The sequence below is a fragment of the Poecilia reticulata genome, chromosome 11 (assembly GCF_904066995.2).
Source record: "Poecilia reticulata chromosome 11, P_reticulata-male-v2, whole genome shotgun sequence".
Lineage (NCBI taxonomy): Eukaryota > Metazoa > Chordata > Actinopteri > Cyprinodontiformes > Poeciliidae > Poecilia > Poecilia reticulata.
The window spans coordinates 26253859-26273915 of NC_088840.1; the positions used below are offsets into that span (position 1 = coordinate 26253859).

Genomic DNA, 20057 nt, shown 5'->3' on the forward strand with positions numbered 1-20057 from the left:
ATTTTTTACTTATTAAAATTATTTGTAGCCAAACTAATTTTGGCTATCAGTATGTTTCCATTTGTCACAGACTGATTTGACAATATTCTTTGTGTTTTGACTTCTTTCTTGAAAAACTAAAATTTCACAAAAAATGATCTTTTTAGCAGATGTCCAGTTGACTCTGATCCCTTATATTTAGCTACACACAGAATTTTAAGTCTGTTTCTGCTGTGCAAGACTGAAATATCTTTGCTGATCAAATTACAAATTATAGTGAAAATCTCTAGAAGGTGAGAATTTTGTAGGTAAAGCGGTTAATTATTTTATTTAAGAGTCTTATTGTGAGTGATCATCTCAAAGTATTCCCAGATGTCAGGAAACTTTCCTCTTGCTGGCTCCATTTCAGAGAATCAATCAAGTTTATTTGTGTAGTACATTTAAACAATAATGCAATTAAAAGAAGTGCCTTATATCATAAAAACACATTACATTTTGATGAGGGTCATCATCAAAATCATAAATTCTCTGTTAGTCGTGTTCCTTTTATTTTGGCCACTGCTGAAGCCAAATTACCTACAACAACCCATGAAGCAGCATGGCTCATTGCGCTTTTATTTTGAAAACCGACACACAAAATGAAGCAGTAAAAAAAAGAAGAGCACAACAGAGAGGTTAAGAAAAAAATATCCAAGCTACCAGGATTTTTGAACCTCATATTGGACATGGAACAAAACCATAGTTCTTCTTTGCTTCTCAAAACGTTAGCCTTGTTAACAGCGGCTCTACGGTCCGCCAGAACCTGGATCTGCGTCTGACTTGCGAAGTCAAAGACGGCGGAGTATCCCGGTGTGTGTGTGTGTGCGTGTGTGTGTGTGTGTGTGTGTGTGTGTGTGTGTGTGTGTGGGGGTGTGTGCGTGTGTGTGTGTGTGTGTGTGTGTGTGTGTGTGTGTGTGTGTGTGGGTGTGTGTGTGCGTGTGTGCGTGTGGTGTGTGCGTGTGTGTGTGTGTGTGTGTGTGTGTGTGTGTGTGTGTGTGTGTGTGTGTGTGTGTGTGTGCGTGTTTTGCGCTACTGTATAACCATGATTAAGTAGGACCCACACATTGGCTCAACCCCAGGGGCCCACATCCTCCTCAGTCCAGCCCTGGACACAACAGCAAGTATTTTCTCCAACTACAGCTAATATTTTAAATACACAAAAAACAGTTAAATCAGGGTTTCTTTTTAAGGTTTTCTTCAGCTCTAGTGGCCTTTATCAAAATCAATCAATCAAATTTTATTTCAAAGTGCTTTACATCATAACAAACACAAAAACACACAGTCATCTTTATTTTAAAGAAGGCAGCTTGTGAGGGAGGGGGAAGACATGGCAAAGTTCAATGATCCATGTAGATTACTCCATATGAGTTGCTCGCCATTGCCACACCCATTTAATCAGACATTTTCTCAAAAAAAAAACATGTCCATCTAATCAGATTTGCATGAATATATAATGATCTTGTGATATGAAACACTATTTAAAAACAGCAAAAATGCACAAGAGTTAAAACAAACAAAAATATGTCTCAAGAAAGACGGACCTCCGTATTTGTTTTTGACATGATAAATCTATCTGTGTAAGTATTAATGCCTTTCAAGGTAATTTTGTTTTACCAATATCTGTAAGTATTTGACATATAAGAAAAACAAAAAATTCAGATATACAACTACTTCAAACGTAGTGACTTAATTTGTTTGTAATGTAGAGTTCAGATTTCAGAGGGTTGATTTACTTAAATTTAAACATTTTCCTAAGAATGTTCACATAAACTTTTTTTTTATCAATTCCAGTTAAGTAAAATCCCAGGGATACTTTCTTTTCAATAATAAGTTGCTTAATTTGCCAACCTGAAAAAAAAAGATAAGCAATTAGTATTTTCATAGCACTTTCTGAATGATTCAAATATTTTCAGTCATCGGGATGTTTTCTGACATCACTTTGACTCAACTATTTTACTAATTGTAGGTCAGTAGTAATCCACAGATGTTAATATTTCTAATAGTGTTTCTGCACTTATTTCACAAAATTACCCATCCAGCATTTTCTCTTGATCTAAGAGAAAGTACCTGGAAATCATTTCTTATGAGAATGATTTTTTTTACTTAAAAAAAAAATACATGTTTTTTTTTTCAGTTTTAAAGTGACTTTGTTTGCTTTATGAAACAACTCACCATTTGTGTAGTTTCATGTTATTGTTGGTTATTACCAACCAAATTTCCCCCAATCATTCCTGATACAACTCTTGAAGCTCTCGATTTTGAAAAACTATAAGTCAAACAACAAATTGTTAGGAAAGTTCTGCTTTATACTGAATGCCACAACAGAAAACTTATGGAAAACGTTCCTAAACTCAAGTAACAGAAACTACTTAGCAAATAAAAAGATCGGGGTATTTTAGACATAACTCACCGTTTACATGATGACTGTTTCTAACTGAAAAAAAGATAGTTTGAGGTGTTACAGTAAAAACAGTTTTCAGGTATGCCTTTCATCATTATACTAACAGTTTTACATGTTTAACAAACTGTCTTTTAGTCTTTTATTATGTTAAGTTAATTTAAGCTTGGCATTTTTTCTGCTCAACCTTAATTTTTAAATTCAAACTAACAAAAAAGATAATTTAGTGATTTCTCACCTTTCTTTATCCAGCAGTAAAAACATGCAGCACAAACAGGAACAACTATCATTGCAACACCAGTTAAGATGAAGATTAAAAATGTTGAATTTTCTGTGGAGAAAAAAACAAAACAAATAAAAATCTGCACATTCATGTGCAGAAAATATTGCTGTCTTTAAAAGCAGGCTCAAGACCCATCTTTTTAAACTTTATTTCCTGAATTGGATAATTTCTGCTTAGTCCGTGCATTTTCCATGCAGTTGTGGGTTTTTCCATGTGAAGTAGTGGTGGGTATTTTTGTTGTTGTTTTTTGGTTGGTTTTATTTACAGTATCTGTACAGGACTTTGAGATGCTTTTAGTATGAAGGATGCTTTATAAATAACATTGATTGGTTGATTGATAAAATTACCAGTTACAATGAGCAATAATGTTCATAGTCTATATACAGTATGTTGCTACATTGTTGACATGTATTCTATTAAAACATGTAAAAGTGTAAAGTATGCAATTGGGTTTTGAGTTTGCATTTGCTTTGGATCACACAGGGACATGCAATGATACTGTAGAAGTCAAAACAAATATTATAGTAAAGTAAAATAAACACAAAATGCACATTTTTGAATCCATATATAAAAATACACAAACTTCAGCACATCTAACAATGTACTGTATTTCCCAAAAATGTTTTCAATATCTCATTTACCTCTGTTGGTCCTGATTTTTTCTGTCTCCAGTTTAGTGACAAGATCCTCTTTGAGACCAGAAAGCTGAAATACACATTCATACTTCATCCAGTCATCAGATGAAATGGATGAAAGATCTAAGTTGACACTCATCTGAAAGGTCCCATCATTGTTGGGGAGGATTTCTCCTTTGTTCACATCCTCATGAATTTCCACTCCATCTTTCCTCCAAAATATCTCAGCTCTGTTGGGATAGAAACCAGTAGCGAGGCAACTGATTGGAGAGGAGGAAGACTTCTGGAGGAGGAACAACAAGGGAACATCTGAGGAGAACAATAGGGATATTTCAATGACTCCACTACCCATTTTGAGTAGTTCAGTTGATACTATTCAAAACATGGTGTTGGCAAATAGGTGGTAGTACAACAAGTGAAAACAGACAAAAGGGAAAAGTAAGAGACATAAAAAATCCAACTTGGTAAAAAAGAAAGTGCTTCAAATCCTGGACTTAAAAACGAACTATATAGTATCCTTCATTTTAGAGCTAAAAATGCAAGAATATATATACACTCACCAACCACTTATGAACACAAATGTCAAATAAGCCAGTCACATGGCAGCAACTTAATGCATTTAATCCTGTAGACATGGCCAAGACTATCTGCTGCATTTCAAACATAGCATCAGAACGGGGAAGAAAGGTGATTTAAGTGACTCTGAATGTAGTATGTTTGTTGGTGCCAAATGGGCTGGTCTGAGTATTTCAGAAACTGCTGATCTACTGAGATAGCACAACAATCTCTAGAGTTTACAGAGAATGGTCTGAAAAACAGAAAATATGCAGTGAGTGGTACTTCTGTGGGCGCAAAAGCCTTGTTGATGCCAGATGTCAAAGGAGAATTTTCAGACTGGTTGGAGCTGATTGAACAGCAACATTAACTGAAATAACCATTCGATACAACTGAGGTCTGCAGAAGAGAATACTCTCACAACACGTCGAACCTTGAGGTGAATGGGTTAGAGCAGCAAAAGGCCATACTGGGTATGGCCTTTTGCCATACCCAGTATGGCAAAAGGCCATACCTTTTGTGGGAAACTAATTGTAGCCTTAGTTTCCCGTTCAGCTAAGAACGGGAAACTAAGGCTACAATTCACACAGGCTCACCAAAACTGGACAATAGAAGATTAGAAAAATGTTGCCTGGTCTGATGAGTCTTGATTTCTACTGCAAAATTTGGATGGTAGGGTCAGAATTTGGCATTAACAAGATGAAAGCTAAGATTAATCCTGCCTGGTATCAACGGTTCAGGCTGGTGGTGGTGGCGTAATGGGGTGGGGATATTTTCCTGGCACATTTGGGCCCATTAGTATCAATTGAGCATCGTGTCAAGGCCACAGCCTACCTGAGTATTGTTGGCGACCATGTCCATCCCTTTATGTCCACAGTGTACCACAGGGGTGGGCAACTCCAGGTCTTGAGGGCCGGTCTCCTGCAACTTTTAGATGCACCTCTGCTTAAACACACCTGTGTCAAATAATGAGGTCATTAGCAGGACTCTGTAGAACTAGACTGCACTTGGGAGGTGATTCAGCTGTTGGACCAGAGAGACATCTAAGAGTTACAGGATCCTGGCCCTCGAGGACCAGGATTGCCCACCCCTGGTGTACCATCTTCTGATGGCTACTTCTAGCAGGATAATGCGCCATGTCATAAAGCGACAATCATCTCAGACTAGTTTCTTGAACATGACAATGAGTTCCCTGAATTCGAATGGCCTCCACAGTCACCAGATCTCAATCCAATAGAGCAAATTTGGGATGTGGTGGAACTGGAGATTTGCATCATGGATGTGCAGCCGACAAATCTGCAGCAACTGCCTGATGTTATATCAATATGGACCAGAATCTCTGAAGAATGTTTCTATTACCTTGTTGAATCTCTGCCGCAAAGGATTAATGCCGTTCTGAAAGCAAAAGGGGGTCCAACCCGGTACCAGCAATGTGTACCTAATAAAGTGGCCGGTGAGTGTGTGGGTGTGCATTTGTTTGTAATACCTTGTGGGGACCCTTTTCCTGACACATACTACGTTGTGTCTTGGGACCGAAGTCTGTTTTTAGGTCAGGGGTCAGAGTTAGGACTACGGTGTGAATTGAGTTTTGGGTAGGGTTAGGTATGTGATGGTTAGGGTTAGGAAAAGGGTAAAGGTAAGGTTTAGGCTGTAGAAATGAATGGAAGTCGATGGAAAGTCCCCACAAAGATAGCCACGCAAACATGTGTGTGTGTGTGTGTGTGTGTGTGTGTGTGTGTGTGTGTGTGTGTGTGTGTGTGTGTGTGTGTGTGTGTGTGTGTGTGTGTGTGTGTGTGTGCGTGTGTGTGCGTGTGCGTGCGTGTGCGCGCGTGTGCGTGCGTATATATATATATATATATATATTCTATGAAAATGTACAAATGAAAGTCAGACATTACTTTTCAATCATGCTTGAACAGAATTATTAAAAAGAATAAACTCCTGAAATAAGACTGGACAAAAATTATGGTAGCCTAGTTAATCAGTATTTTTAGAAATTGTGGAATACTCATTATTTTAGATCACTCTTTAGCTTTCTTGTTTATTTTTAGGAAATTGTGGAGTACTCACTATTTGGACCAATGTGATACTTTTTAGACTACTTTTTAATATTACTATTCAGAAAGACTCCAATTCAAATGCTGACCATATAATTCTAGCTTAATTTTATCTTCAACTCTTTTCTTGTAAAAAACCATTTTAGTTTTCTCTACAGAAAGTTTAAAACCCCATTTGTATGAAAAAATTTTCTACAATTGAAATTGATCCCTCTTTTTTATAATAAAGTCTAAATTTCTTCCTCTTTTCCACATTGCTCCATCATCAGAAAAAGTGAAAATCCCATTCCATCCTCTACTTCCTTAAACATATCATTAACTACCACTGAAAATAATTTCGGACTTACTCTACTTCCATGTGGTGTCCCATTTTCAAACTCCTATCCACACTTGTATTTTTCTTCCTTCTAGAACTTTTTTAATCCATCCAAACATATGACCATTTATACCCATTCTTCTAATTTTAAATAATAACCCTTCCCTCCACATCATATCATATGCTCTCTCATTATCAAAAAATACTGCCACAACACTCTCTTTATTCACTTGAGCCTTTCTAATTTCATGCTCTAAACATAAAACTGGGTCCGTTGTACCTCTGGGGAATTGACTTTTTTGGGGGGCAAAATGAATGTACGTAGCTGAACATAGACAACAACATCCTTGTGTTTGAAACTCCAACATTACTGAGACTTTCCATTCTTTCACCTTCAACTGGTCTCATCAATCTTTTAATTTTACTTGCATCACCTCCATAAATACTCAACTTTTCTAGATCTTCACCCACTGGAATACCCGTGATCACCCCTCTTACTACTTTAGCCTCTTCCAAAATCTTCAATTCAGCAATCGTTTTACAAATATCCTGGGTGCTCATCACTTTGTTTTTCTGTTCTTCATTTCCCACTGTAATCAACAGATTCCCATCTATAAGAATCTTAGTGTCAGCTCTCCAAACTTATTTTTAAATTCTCCCAACAGAGCTAACGGACTTTGTTGAATACCTTCATTTTCCTTCGATTAGTTTAGATTTCTCCCTAACAATCCTCTTACAAACTACACTATTTTCATCCAAACTATTCTCTTCTAGACTCCGTTTACTACTTTGTGTCTCTTGCAAATCCTATAGTACCAGTGGAGTCCATTAACCTAAATCCATCTCATCATCTCCATCATCCTCAACCCGAGACGCCATAGCAGTCCAGTCAAACCGGTTTATGCCAGGGTAAGGGTATATATATATATATATATATATATATATATATATATATATATATATATATATATATATATATATATATATATATAATAATGTAACATTATACATTATAAATATAATCATACATTGTTCTACCTGTTCTCAGCAGAGAGATCTTCCCATACTTCAAATACTTTTTCAGCCAATCAGGACAAGTCTGGGTGATGTAGTACTTTATCTCTGCCACCTTCATTTTATCATTGTCCCATTTGTTTTTGGTGATTAAAGCCTGAGATACTGGAGCAGACCATCTCTCTGTTATCAGGTCAAATGCTATGAAGTCCTCTCCATCATAACCAAAGCTTTCCCAGCCTTCAGCTTCTCTATATTCATCATCCATTTCACAGCCATACATATTCTGGAAGATGTGAACACCTGAGAAACAGAAACCACAAAGAGATTTTCGACAGCTGTATGATTTTGATGTAGCACACTTCAGGTGTAACTATCTGGCATATTACAGTCAAGTGGTTTTAATCTCACTCATCTGGAAAAACATCTGCAACAATCAATGAAACACTGTTCTTATTAATATGTTAAACCTATTTTGTAATAGTAGCGAGGTGAATTGACAAACCTCCAGTTTGGTTGAATCATTGTTTTGCAACTTCAATGCTGTTTATGAAGGACATTTGGGTTCTAGATAACTCATGTGTTTGAAAGTCCCAGTATTTTGGCTCAGCCTCTGTGACCCTCCTCATCCAGTCCTGTTTGGGGATTGCTTTCTTAATGTTGCTGTCATAGTACATTACCTCAGTTCCATCAACCAGACCAACAGCCACAAACTCTGGAAAGCTTTTGATTCCAGATGATGCCGTGTAAATATACTGCAGAGAATGATGAACTGTAAAATAAAATAATATTGTGATTTCTGTTTTCAGAATTTACAAATTAAAAAACAAATAAGCAATATGCACACAGTGAAAATAAATATTCATATATATGAGTAACATCCTTCCATCCATCCATTTTCTTTACACCCTTGTCCCTAGCTGAGTCTCAAGGATGGCTGGTGCCTATCTGCAGCGAGACATTTCGGACGAGAGGCAGGGCACACCCTCGACAGGTCGCCAGTCTGTCGCAGTATATGAGTAACGGTAAAACTAAATTTACTAATCTATTCAGAAAAACAGTAAACAGAAAAATAAACAGATACATGTGCTTAGAATCATGTTTATTTAACACATACTTTATGATTCTTATCCTGTATGTAAAAAAAAGGTAATATCAAAGATCTAAACTTCAGTTTGGTTTCAAGTAAAATTTGACATTTTTGTTCATTACATAATAACTGGTTGTAAAACATGAATTTTACAACAAATATTATGTGAAGTCAGTGTGAAATTTTTTAACCTTTACAAATAAATCCTGCTCAGGTTTCTACTGTAGCTTTTTTGGACATCAAATACAAGAAACAAAAGCAGAAGCAATATTTTAATCTTGCTTTAAAATGAGCTTGAATTAAAAGATCTGAGCTTTTTGTTTATTATTAAGTTTTTGCTCTTGTTTTTAAATAAGCCTTTTCTTTTTAATCTTAACTGCAGTTTGTAGCAGTTATCAAATTCAGAGTAACACAGCACTATGTTACCTTTGACATCAGTACTGCTTCCCTTCTTTTTGCATCTCCAGTAGCTCAGATGCAATTTAAAAATTTAAAGTTGACTGAATTATAGTGAACAAGAATTGCAAAATGAAATCTTTAATAACGAGCAGATATGTATTAGTGACTGGCTTTTTTTTATTAATAACTCTGTGTATTTTAAAGTCAATTTTGTGATATTGTCCTCTAGCATTGCAATCAGTTTTTACAGGCAAAATATTTTCAGCAGAATATATATCTTTTTTTTATTAAAAAGTGTTTAAATGGTGGGTAGTGGAATATTGTACTCCTTTTTTGAGAAAGGAAATATGCCTGCCTTCACAATGATGACATGCTTTTTATTTTAGTATGAAGATTATAAATTATACTTTATGACTGAGATAATAAAAATAAAGATATCTGTAACTGGCAGCTGCATGACCAGTGTAAGTCAGTCTTTGTTAACTACAATTTCCATTTTCTGAACGACTTGAATATTAGAATCATGTCTAAATCATTCTTATTCCTATCGCAGCAAACTATTAGTGGCAGCCAATAAAAAGCTAACAGTTATGATTTAAAGTCAGTACTTTTAGAAAGGTACCACTCTGCAGAACTTTGTGGATATTTCAGAATGGTTACCAATGCACAGAAACAAACTGAGCTAAAAATAAATCTAAACTAAATCAGTCTGACCACTTATTGCTTCCAAAACATCCTTGGTTCTTTCACAGAACCACTTAAGTTTTGTTTAGTAAAATAACTTGAACATTATCAGGTGTTATTCAGGAAGTATTTGTTAGAACCTTGGCTTCATAAACCTTTAACCTTTGGTTCAAGGTGTACTTGAAAGCGACACGAGTTTATCTCCCTGGACCGTAAATGTAGAATCACACCAGAATAGAACCGGTGAGAATAAATATTGCTATTGAAACTGCTCTACACTGTAAACTGGTTGACTCATTAGAGCCCATTACTCATAATGTACACGGTGCAGCAAAGCAATATGCTTCTATTTTTTGAAATCCTTCACAGATGCATTCTCTAATTCTAAATAAAGAAACAAAAAATATTAGATTTGAAGAAAATTAATTAGATTTTTAAAGAAATGTTTTTGTTTATAAACAATCACTTTTCTAAAAAAGAGTTAAATATTGGACACACATCAGAAACCTCTGTTAAAACTACACAAGTTGTGATGCTAAATATATTTATATATTTCTGACTCACCTGATATTGTCCTTTGTATTCCCTGTAAAATCAGGAAAATATACCAGATGCTCATTTTAGCCATTTCACATCAACATTTTTATAATGAGTTTAAACCATTTTTCCTCCTCTTCCTTTCCGAAGAGACTCTGGATAAAGAAGGAAGAACATTTGGGAATGTAAAGTTCACCTTTCAGAGGAACCAATGAGAGAATCCGGGTCGTCAGCGTCACTCACCTGGATTACACAACATGATAACGTTTTTAATGAAGGTGACAATAAATCCTGACTTTACTCTGTTGATTGGACAAGAGTAAGAAGAAGATGATATTTTTATAAATATGGGGAACTTTCTTTTTGGTTTTATCATAAATGTTGGAGGAAGAGTTATTTTTGTTTTATTTGTTTTGCTTGAACATAATATTACTAGTTAGAAAACATTTATAATTTGGAGTGGAAAATAAGGCCCACATATTGACTCTGCATACCTTTATAACTTATTGCCTGCTAAGAAAGCTTTCTAAGAAATTAATTTATGCTTTACACATTATAATTACTAAAAGTTATTAACAGTAATGTAAGAAAGTATAAGCAGAACATGTGAACATATAGTGCTATAGTTCTTCCTTTAGCACTTTATTATTAGCATGTCTCTGTTTTCCTGCAGTTATTCTTTACTTTCCTGTTTTAACTTGTCAGCCCCTGATATTTGTTTTCAGTTTATCAATGCGAGTTTTATGAGTTACTGGATGAACTGTAGCTGAGATCTGCTCAAACCTTTGGACTATAAATTGAATAGCAATAACCAAAGGTCATTCTGTTGACACGTAAGTATTAAACACCCAGTAAAACACATACAGATGAGTGGAGACAGTGGAGATCCTGGTTTTGTGCATAAAAACAGCAGATACAGCAGAAACAGTCTCTATTTTCATTGCAGGAATTTTACGTTACTATGTAGGAAGAAAGTGATTTGTTTTTCTCTGTATCTCATGAGAATGTGTATTTCTCCCTGATATATTTCTTAACGACACCTGATCTTCCACTGATCACCAGTCTCTGTTTGTTTGCAGGTTTGTAAAGATCAGTCTGAACTATTTTTCCTGTCTGTTTCAGCAGCTCTCATGTTTCTGCCTTCCTCTGTCTCAAGAGGATTGTTTTGTTTCTCTACCTTCACTCTGCTCTGCTTCCTGTTTTTATGTTTTCCACTTTGTTATAAATCTGCCTCTAGTTTCAGAGATCAGATCATTTACTTTCTAGAACTAATACTGTTGCTAGTGTTGTTTTGCTGTTAAATTTGACAGTTTGTGTTTTTTCTTATCCAGTTTTATCCTGCAGTCATCTTCATCTTCAACACCCCAGCATCTTTATTTACAAAGTATAATTGTTGTAGAAGTGCATAACAGCAGGTTTTCTCTTGTAATCCAGAATCTAATTAGGGGATTCTGCATGGCAGAAATGAATACCTGTGAAATATGAGTTAATGTTCATATTTCTAACTTTTTATTTAATTTATGGGGGCTTTATGTCATATGTGAGTTCATAAAGAAAGGATTAATGTATTTTGAGCTGCTCCACTCACCCAAAGCCAGATTTAATTTCTTCTCTCACTGAGTCGGTGTTGAGTCTTATGTGTTTGAGACTCATTTTCCTGTGAAACAGAACAATTTCTGACAGATGTTCCTACAACAAATCTGAATTTAATTGAAAGGGACAGTTTTGGAGAACAAGCAATGAATGTCATCATGGCAACACATTAAGAAATATTGGAAAAAGCTGAAATTTAAAGCTGTTCTAAAGGAAGATAGGGTGGTTTTCAAATAAGATTTACAATTTAATCAACTATACTTGACTCATACTGGATGCCAAACAGAACATTTAAATTCCAGACATTGTGTAGAATTACTGGACGTTTTTGCTATTTGATAATGAACTACAGTGTCTACAGCTGGTACTGGCCCCCAATTAAGAATTAGTCTAATTTATTATTTGCTAAATGATTGTCCTTCAGCCAAAATTATGCTAATGGTATAAAGTTATGATCTATTTTTATTTTTTATTTGTTTTAGGCCCTCATCCTTGTCAGGTCAGCCTCCTGCTGTGATTAACAAGCAGAAGCAGCTGCTGTGGTTGATCTGATTGTTTGGTGAAGGAGTGAAACTGTTTTTCTACCACAAAACATTAATATTTGAATGTATGTATGAAGTCAACTCAAGAGATTTTTCTGTTGTTTTTTTTACAAGAAAACGATCTTTTTTGAAACCAGAAAACTCTTTTTATTTTGATTGCCTCAAGAGCCTTTCTCCTCAAACTACTACGGCATTCATGGTTTTTTCATGTAATTATGATCCATCATAATTGGGTTTAAGTAACAGAATAAGGCTTAAACTGAAGTATTTATGGCTCAGATCGGTTAAACTCAGCTACTCAGAGTTACATTTCTGTTTTCAGTTATACATGTGGAGTAGGGCATAAGATAATGGGAATGGTCTGATGGAGCATTTCACCATAGCTGCATTCACCCAGTCACTAACACAAAAGTGGAAGTTCAAACACAGATGTGTAGATTGGCAGGCAACTGTGGCTTAAGTGCCTTGTCCAGGAACAGATCAACATGTTACTGGAGGATGATGGAGTCGAATCCTAAAATTTCCCTTCTTTACACACAACCACCGTCGCCATTATAATGGCCAGTAAGTGATCGGAAAAAACCTCATTATCAGCATAAAGACCTGGGATCTCTACAGATCTGAGACAATATTGAGTAAGATCAATACATTAATTTGCTTCCTTTTTTGGTTCTTAATAAGAAACATATCTTTCAGACAATTACAGATCAATTACAGATCAGTTTCCACAGGACAGAGAAGTTCAATAAGAGTAAGAGCTGATTGAAAATTAAATCACCATCTACATTTTATTATACACAAGGTGCTTCGCAGTGAAAAAGAAAAACATACAAGATAAAAATATAAGACATAAAAACAGCATATAGATAACAGCAAACAGTGTAAAACTAGATGAAATCAGTCTGAACAAAGACAGTTAAAAAAACATTGCTTGAGGGCAGAAAGTCCAATATTTTTATATTTTCCATTTTAAAGAAAATCAATTAAATAAAGTTTTAGAACTTTTATGTACACAGATAATTCAGATTTACTTTCTTTGGATAATTCTGTACATTCTGCTGTTTAGAGGCAAAAACTCTGTCCAGTATGTTCCCCATTATCTTCTACTTTCTAATTAAATAAAATAAAATTTAGTATTTGAAAAAATGTACCACCTCATCAAAAACTAATTACTTTTCAAGAATAAAAATATTTTTAAAAACATAATGGCAGAAGATACACTATTGGAAAAATACAAACCTAATATCATAAATTGAATTTTTTTTTTGTTTATCAAATAAAGAAGCATTTGCCAACAACGCATATTGTAAATTATCTTTTTTTTTTTAAAGCTTTAACCTTTTTAAAACTAAAATTCTTGTACAGCAGAAAACAGCGTCAAATCCCTCCTGCCATAATTACAGCCAAATATATTTTTAAATATTAAACTTTTGTTGTATTCAGCAATGTGAAACTAAATAGCAAGAATATTTGAAAAGAAGTGCTAAACAATATAAAATAGATCACTGAAGATTTACATCTGATGTTTTATTTGGATGCAGAGACTCAGGTTTTGGTGCCTTAGTGTCCAAAGTCCACATTTGTTTCTTTTTTTTTTTTGAGACAGATGAGCAGAAATATTATTTATACAATGTTTCTATCTACATATGTTCATGCAATGTTTGCATACAATACAGCGAAAGAGAAAAACATTATAGCTATGGGTCCTTTTTGCTATAGCAGTGGTTTGTCTGATGGGGTTCCATCTCAGCTGTTGTCTGAACTTTATCTAGTTAAAGGTGAAACCTCTGGGGATGATGGTGACGTCCTGGTGTCTTGAGAGCCTAGGAAATAAATATTTTGTGTTTAAAGTACATTTTATTGTTTTTTCAGGTTCTTTGACAAAGTTCACATTGTTATTGCTTAGTTTCACTAAAAAACTTCAGTGAATCTGAATCTGAATCTGAATCTCTGGTCCTGAGCATAGTGGTCTGCGGTTGTTCAGCAGAGACACATGAACACAACACAGATTTATTTCTCTCCCAAAAAACAAACCACATAAAAAATATGACCGTTAAATACCAAACTTTGAAAACTTTGTGTAATGTGGTTGTTATTTCTACACACATCTAATTCTTGGCCAGGCATTCGTACTTCCAACACTGTCTCCCTGCATTTACCTTTGTCTCTCCCTTTTTATTTTCTGACTCAAGTAATGAGATTGCAAACATTTATAACAAACTCTTTCATCACAGACGAGTTTGGTTAAATGTTTCTGTTGTGGTTTGGCTGCAGTCAAACCACAACAGTCCTGTGACTCCTATTGCACAGAGTTACAGGAGTTAGAATGTGATTAGTCTGACATAATTTTTGAAAATACACAATAAATGCCAAACATCACAAAGACCAGAGGAATCTACAAAATTAGACAAAGAAGAAGAAAATGTGATCAAACATTTTAAATACTGACCGCAACAGATTAAATAATTATATGTTTAATATAATTAGCTTAAATCTGTTCACTAACTCTACAAATAAGGTATTGAGTTATTAATTATATTTGACCACCTGTTGTGATCTGTGTTTTTCTGTGTAGTTATTTTGAGATTTTCTGTGTTTAGTCCCGTTTCCCTGTGAGGCTCTATCCTGTCCTCCCTGTTGATTGATCCCAGCTGTGTCTAGTTTCCTGATCACCCTTCTCCTGTATTTAAGTCCACCTGTTGTCTTTGTCTCTTGTCAGATCCTTGTCATGTGTTCATTGTGCATCGTTCATTCCTCGAGTTGTTCACCGTTGTTCTGTACCCTGGGTTCATCATTAAACTCATCATTTATCATCTTACATCCTGGGTCTGCCTGCGTCCTCATCTTCACCATAACCAACCGCTTTATGACACAACCACATAATATCAGTATAAAAACCTACTATTATTACATTATTATTACTATTATTACATTTAGATTATCTGATATTTGAGAACAACTTGTAGTTGTTCCTCCAGACAAAGTTCAATATAAATTATTTACTAATATTGAAAACAATTAAAATCTAACATGAATTATTCTGACTTGGAACTTATATTCTATTTCACATATATTCATCAAATGTCCAGCTCAAAACACATCTTACTATCCAATAGTTGAAGCCAAAAATCTTACAGACACCAAATAAAAAGACAAGTCCTTTTTCCCCTCACTGTCTAGTTATAGCAAACCCAATTTATCTTGTTTCAGGTCAGAACTGCCTAAATTATTTCAATTTCCTAAATATCACAATATTGAGAGACAAAACATGTCAGAGATTAATCTATTAATGTGTGTAAACAGTTTACACAGAGAATGAGCACCGTCTCTTTAATCAATTAGGGAAACATCATATGATGGTACTATGGCTTCAGAAACTTCTGATAGGTTATCTGATACATTTGAGTTCATTGGAGTCACATCTGTGGATGTTTTTATTCATTTCAAAGCTGCACCTGAAACCCACTGATTTGTTTGACATGATAAGGTCAAAAGAAATCAGTCAAGATTTCAGGAAGAGAGTTATGGTTCTGGTTCTGATGCTTGAAATGCCTCATTAATCTGTTCAATTATGCAAATAAAGACATGAAGGGATTGTCCAACCGTTAAATCGTCCCATAAGGAGACAAGTTCTGTGTCCCAGAGATGAATAACTAAATATCTGACATATTCTGTCTCTCATTATTCTGGCATTTAGCAACTGGAAATAATTTTTTTTGTAACTAAGCAAGAGAGGTTTGGTCTGATTTAACTTCTAACAATGAGAATAAATGCACATGTGTTGTTTTATTCTGTGCATGTGTGAAACTGAAGTTTGGTTTGGAAATTACAATTAATGCTGATCCCCTGATATTTTTACTTTTAGAAGAACAAACTGAACTTTCTCTGCTCAAATGTTACATGTTTAGATTGAAATGCATGTTTTCACCTTCCAGTACAGGACAATTAATATCTCATCATATTTAGCACTATTCTCTAATTTTTTTCACTATATCACAACTGTAAAAAGGATAAAGTTTATTCATTTTGAATCAAATTAATCTGTCTGAGTTGAGGGTTTCTAGCTTTTTTTTATAATTTGCAGTTTTTGTGGTCTAAGCCTAGATGAAGTATATAGGTCTAAATCAAAGCTACACATACCATGGCATTGACTCATTTCTAAATGAGGTTTATATAAAACTTTAATGTTTAATCAAGTCTAATTCTCACTGGGTAAAGAACAACAATCAATACATAAGAAAGGAAAACACCATATCCGTTTCTCACCTGTATACGTCTTGTAAATAATGAATCCAATAATTCCACCAATGAGACAAAGGAAAACCACGGCAACAGCAACAAGGATGTTTATAGTGTTGCAATTCTCTGTTGAGACGTTTTTCACTGCTAAGAAAAACCAGGTCACATTCATGCAGAGGAAAAGTTTTGTTAATCCTTTTCATCACATTTTGTCTAAACACTAAAACCAGGTTTTAGCTTTGTTCATCTTTTGCTTGTTCAGTTTTACTTTCAGTTACTATAATTGTTAGATGCTAAGTAAATTATAATACACAGAGATTTTATAAAGATGGTAATTAAATAATGCAGTGAATGGTTACAGAAAGTCTAACAAAACCTAAAACCCAAAACCTCTAAATTAATAAAACAGAAAGTTTTTGTTAAAAATGGGTTTTGATTAACAATAAAAAGAAGCTCAAACAACTGAAGTAGATTGTAAGAGTAGAATATCACTAAAACTGAATGTAAATCTAAAAACACAAGTAAAGCAGACAGAATATTATAATCAGCATGTATTTGTCTATATATACATGAGGCAATTTATACAAATTACTTACATTCATTGGTCCTGATTCTTGTTTTCTCCAGTCTGATGACGTCTCTCTCGACTCCAGAAAGCAGAAACACACATTCGTACTTGATCCAGTCTTCAGGTGGAACAGATTCCAGATAAATGTTGATACTCATCTGGAAGGTCCCATCGTGGTTGGAGAGGATTTCTCCTTTTTCCACACCATCATGAATCTCCTCTCCATCTTTCCTCCAGAACATTTCTGCTGTGTCAGGATAGAAACCTGTAGCGTGGCAGCTGATTGGAGAGGATGGAGTCCTCTGGAGGAAAGAAACTGAGGGAAGCTCTGCAGAGTAAATAGAGCAAACATTTTTAAATCCTTTATAAATAAAAACATTATTTGTTTCTAGCTGATTTATTTATACCAATTACATTTCAAAATACAGTGAAAGGTTGGTAAGTTGATTTCTGAACAAGGTTGTCTAATGTAGAAGGAAAATGATAATGATACGACAACGTAGTAAAAACATGTTGCAAAGTCCAATAACTGCTTGAAAAAAAGTGATGGAGGTGTGTTCATAAAAAACAAGGTTCACACATAAAACAAGTTGTGTATTTTAAAGTACAAACATTTTTGCAATACCTGTTTTCATCAGTGAGCTCCTCCCATAGTTCACATATTTCTGCAGCCACTCAGGACAAATCTCAGTTAAGTAGGACTCCTCATTCCTTTCAAAAGCTACATTACTATCCCATTTCTGTTTGGTGATGACAGCTTGTCGGGTTGGCGCGACCCAGGATTTTGTCTCCAGGCTCAGTGTTATGAAATCTTCTCCATCATAACCAATCTGATCATAACCTTTGACCTCTCCAGTCTCATCATCCCACTCACAGCCGTACATGTGCTGAACAATGTGAACTCCTGAGACAAAGAGACAGAAACACCAGTGAATTTACAACACAAGCAGTTGCTGCTAATCTAGTGCAATAAACACAAGCAACAAAAAATACATGAAATTTAAACCATGAGTTTGTGTTAATATCTCTATAACACTGAGTTTTTTTTTACATCTACCTTTAGTTGTAATTAGTTGACAGGACTATATGTCACAAATATATTGTCTTTGCATTTTCAGCGTGTAATATTAATAATAATTTATTTGCTAAGATTATCTTTTGAGTCATTTCCTCTTGTTTTTATCCCCAGAACCAAACATGGAGAAGAATGGGGGAATTTTGGAGAATACGTTTTCTGTCTGAATGTTACATGTTTTTTGTTCTCAAAACTTCTAATACTTGTGCTTACATTTCCAGTTTGAGAGCAGAACTTCATGTCTTTCTTCTTTAAACTTGTATTGCTTGTACTCAAAACTTCTGCTCTCTTCCAAATATTCACTGAGCTTTCTCAAACCTTTCTCCTTGTGCTCAAAACTTGTTTCTGCTCGGATCAAGTCTCTGCTTGCAAACCTCTCTGCTTACTGGTCACACTGGAACAGAACAGTACCGTTGCCTGGCAACCTCTCAATCAATAGAATGAAAGTGTTATAGTGTGTTATACGTTTGTTTCCTTTTAGTGAGTGTGCCTGTGTGGTTACTATCGATTGTAGCAACCTGCGCCGCCCACTGGATTATCTATCTATCTATTTATCTATCTATCCATCTATCTATCTATCTATCTATCTATCTATCTATCTATCTATCTATCTATCTATCCATCTATCCATCTATCTATCTATCTATCTATCTATCTATCTATCTATCTATCTATCTATCTATCTATCTATCTATCTATCTATCTATCTATCTATCTATCTATCTATCTATCTATCTATCTATCTATCTATCTATCTATCTATCTATCTATCTATCTATCTATCTATCTATCTATCTATCTATCTATCTATCTATCTATCTATCTACCTACCTACCTACAGTGGGGCAAAAAAGTATTTAGTCAGCCACCAATTGTGCATGTTCTCCCACTTAAAAAGATGAGAGAGGCCTGTAATTGACATCATAGATGTACCTCAACTATGAGACAAAGGGAGAAAAAAAATCCAGAAAATCACATTTTCTGATTTTTAAAGAATTTATTGGCAATATATGGTGGAAAATAAGTATTTGGTCAATAACAAAAGTTCATCTCAATACTTTGCTATATACCCTTTGTTGGCAATGACAGAGATCAAACGTTTTCTGTAAGTCTTCACAAGGTTCTCACACACTGTTGCTGGTATTTTGGCCCATTCCTCCATGCAGATCTTCTCTAGAGCTGTGATGTTCTGGGGCTGTCGCTGGACAACACGGACTTTCAACTCCCTCCACAGATTTTCTATGGGGTTGACATCTGGAGACTGGCTAGGCCACTCCAGGACCTTGAAATGCTTCTTACGAAGCCACTCCTTCGTTACCCGGGTGGTGTGTTTGGGATCATCGTCCTGCTGAAAGACCCAGCCACGTTTCACCTTCAATGCCCTTGTTGATGGAAGGAGGTTTTCACTCAAAATGTGACGATACATGGCCCCATTCATTCTTTCCTTTACACGGATCAGTCGTCCTGGTCCCTTGGCAGAAAAACAGCCCTAAAGCATGATGTTTCCACCCCCATGCTTCACAGTAGGTATGGTGTTCTTTGGATGCAACTCACCATTCATTCTCCTCCAAACACGACGAGTAGAGTTTTGACCAAAAAGTTCTACTTTGGTTTCATCTGACCATATGATATTCTCCCAGTCATCTTCTGGATCATCCAAATGCTCTCTAGCAAACTTGAGACGGGCCTTGACATGTACTGGCTTAAGCAGGGGGACACGTCTGGCACTGCAGGTTTGAGTCCCTGGCGGCGTAGTGTGTTAGTGATGGTAGCCTTTGTTACTTTGGTCCCAGCTCTCTGCAGGTCATTCACTAGGTTCCCCCGTGTGGTTCTGGATTTTTGCTCACCGTTCTTGTGATCATTTTGACCCCACGGGGTGTGATCTTGCGTGGAGTCCCAGATCAAGGGAGATTATCAGTGGTCTTGTAAGTGTTCCATTTTCTAAAAATTTATCCCACAGTTGATTTCTTTACACCAAGCTGTTTACCTATTGCAGATTCATTCTTCCCAGCCTGGTGCAGGTTTATAATTTTGTTTCGGGTGTCCTTTGACAG

The 20057-nt window shown here is 35.4% G+C and overlaps 1 protein-coding gene and 1 pseudogene across 3 annotated transcripts; both read right to left on the reverse strand.

The window, feature by feature from the left end:
- Positions 1-3332: 3332 nt before the first annotated feature.
- Positions 3333-10077, reverse strand: LOC103472939 (class I histocompatibility antigen, F10 alpha chain-like; annotated as a pseudogene).
- Positions 10078-12924: 2847 nt separating this feature from the next.
- On the reverse strand, positions 12925-18393 carry LOC103472924 (class I histocompatibility antigen, F10 alpha chain-like). 3 transcript variants are annotated; one of them, XM_081612254.1, is made up of 5 exons: positions 18217-18312; positions 17554-17832; positions 16957-17256; positions 16388-16504; positions 12925-13944 (listed from the first exon to the last, which is right to left on the reverse strand). In XM_081612254.1, the coding sequence occupies exons 2-5, from the start codon at positions 17810-17812 to the stop codon at positions 13886-13888; spliced, it is 735 nt and encodes a 244-aa protein (XP_081468380.1). In that variant the 5' UTR covers positions 17813-17832; positions 18217-18312; the 3' UTR covers positions 12925-13885. The 3 variants fall into 3 exon arrangements, with proteins under 3 accessions (XP_081468380.1, XP_081468379.1, XP_081468378.1); XM_081612253.1 differs by lacking the exon at positions 18217-18312 and adding an exon at positions 18322-18393 and having other exon boundaries at positions 12928-13944; positions 16388-16507; XM_081612252.1 differs by having other exon boundaries at positions 12928-13944; positions 16388-16507; positions 18217-18311.
- Positions 18394-20057: the final 1664 nt, after the last annotated feature.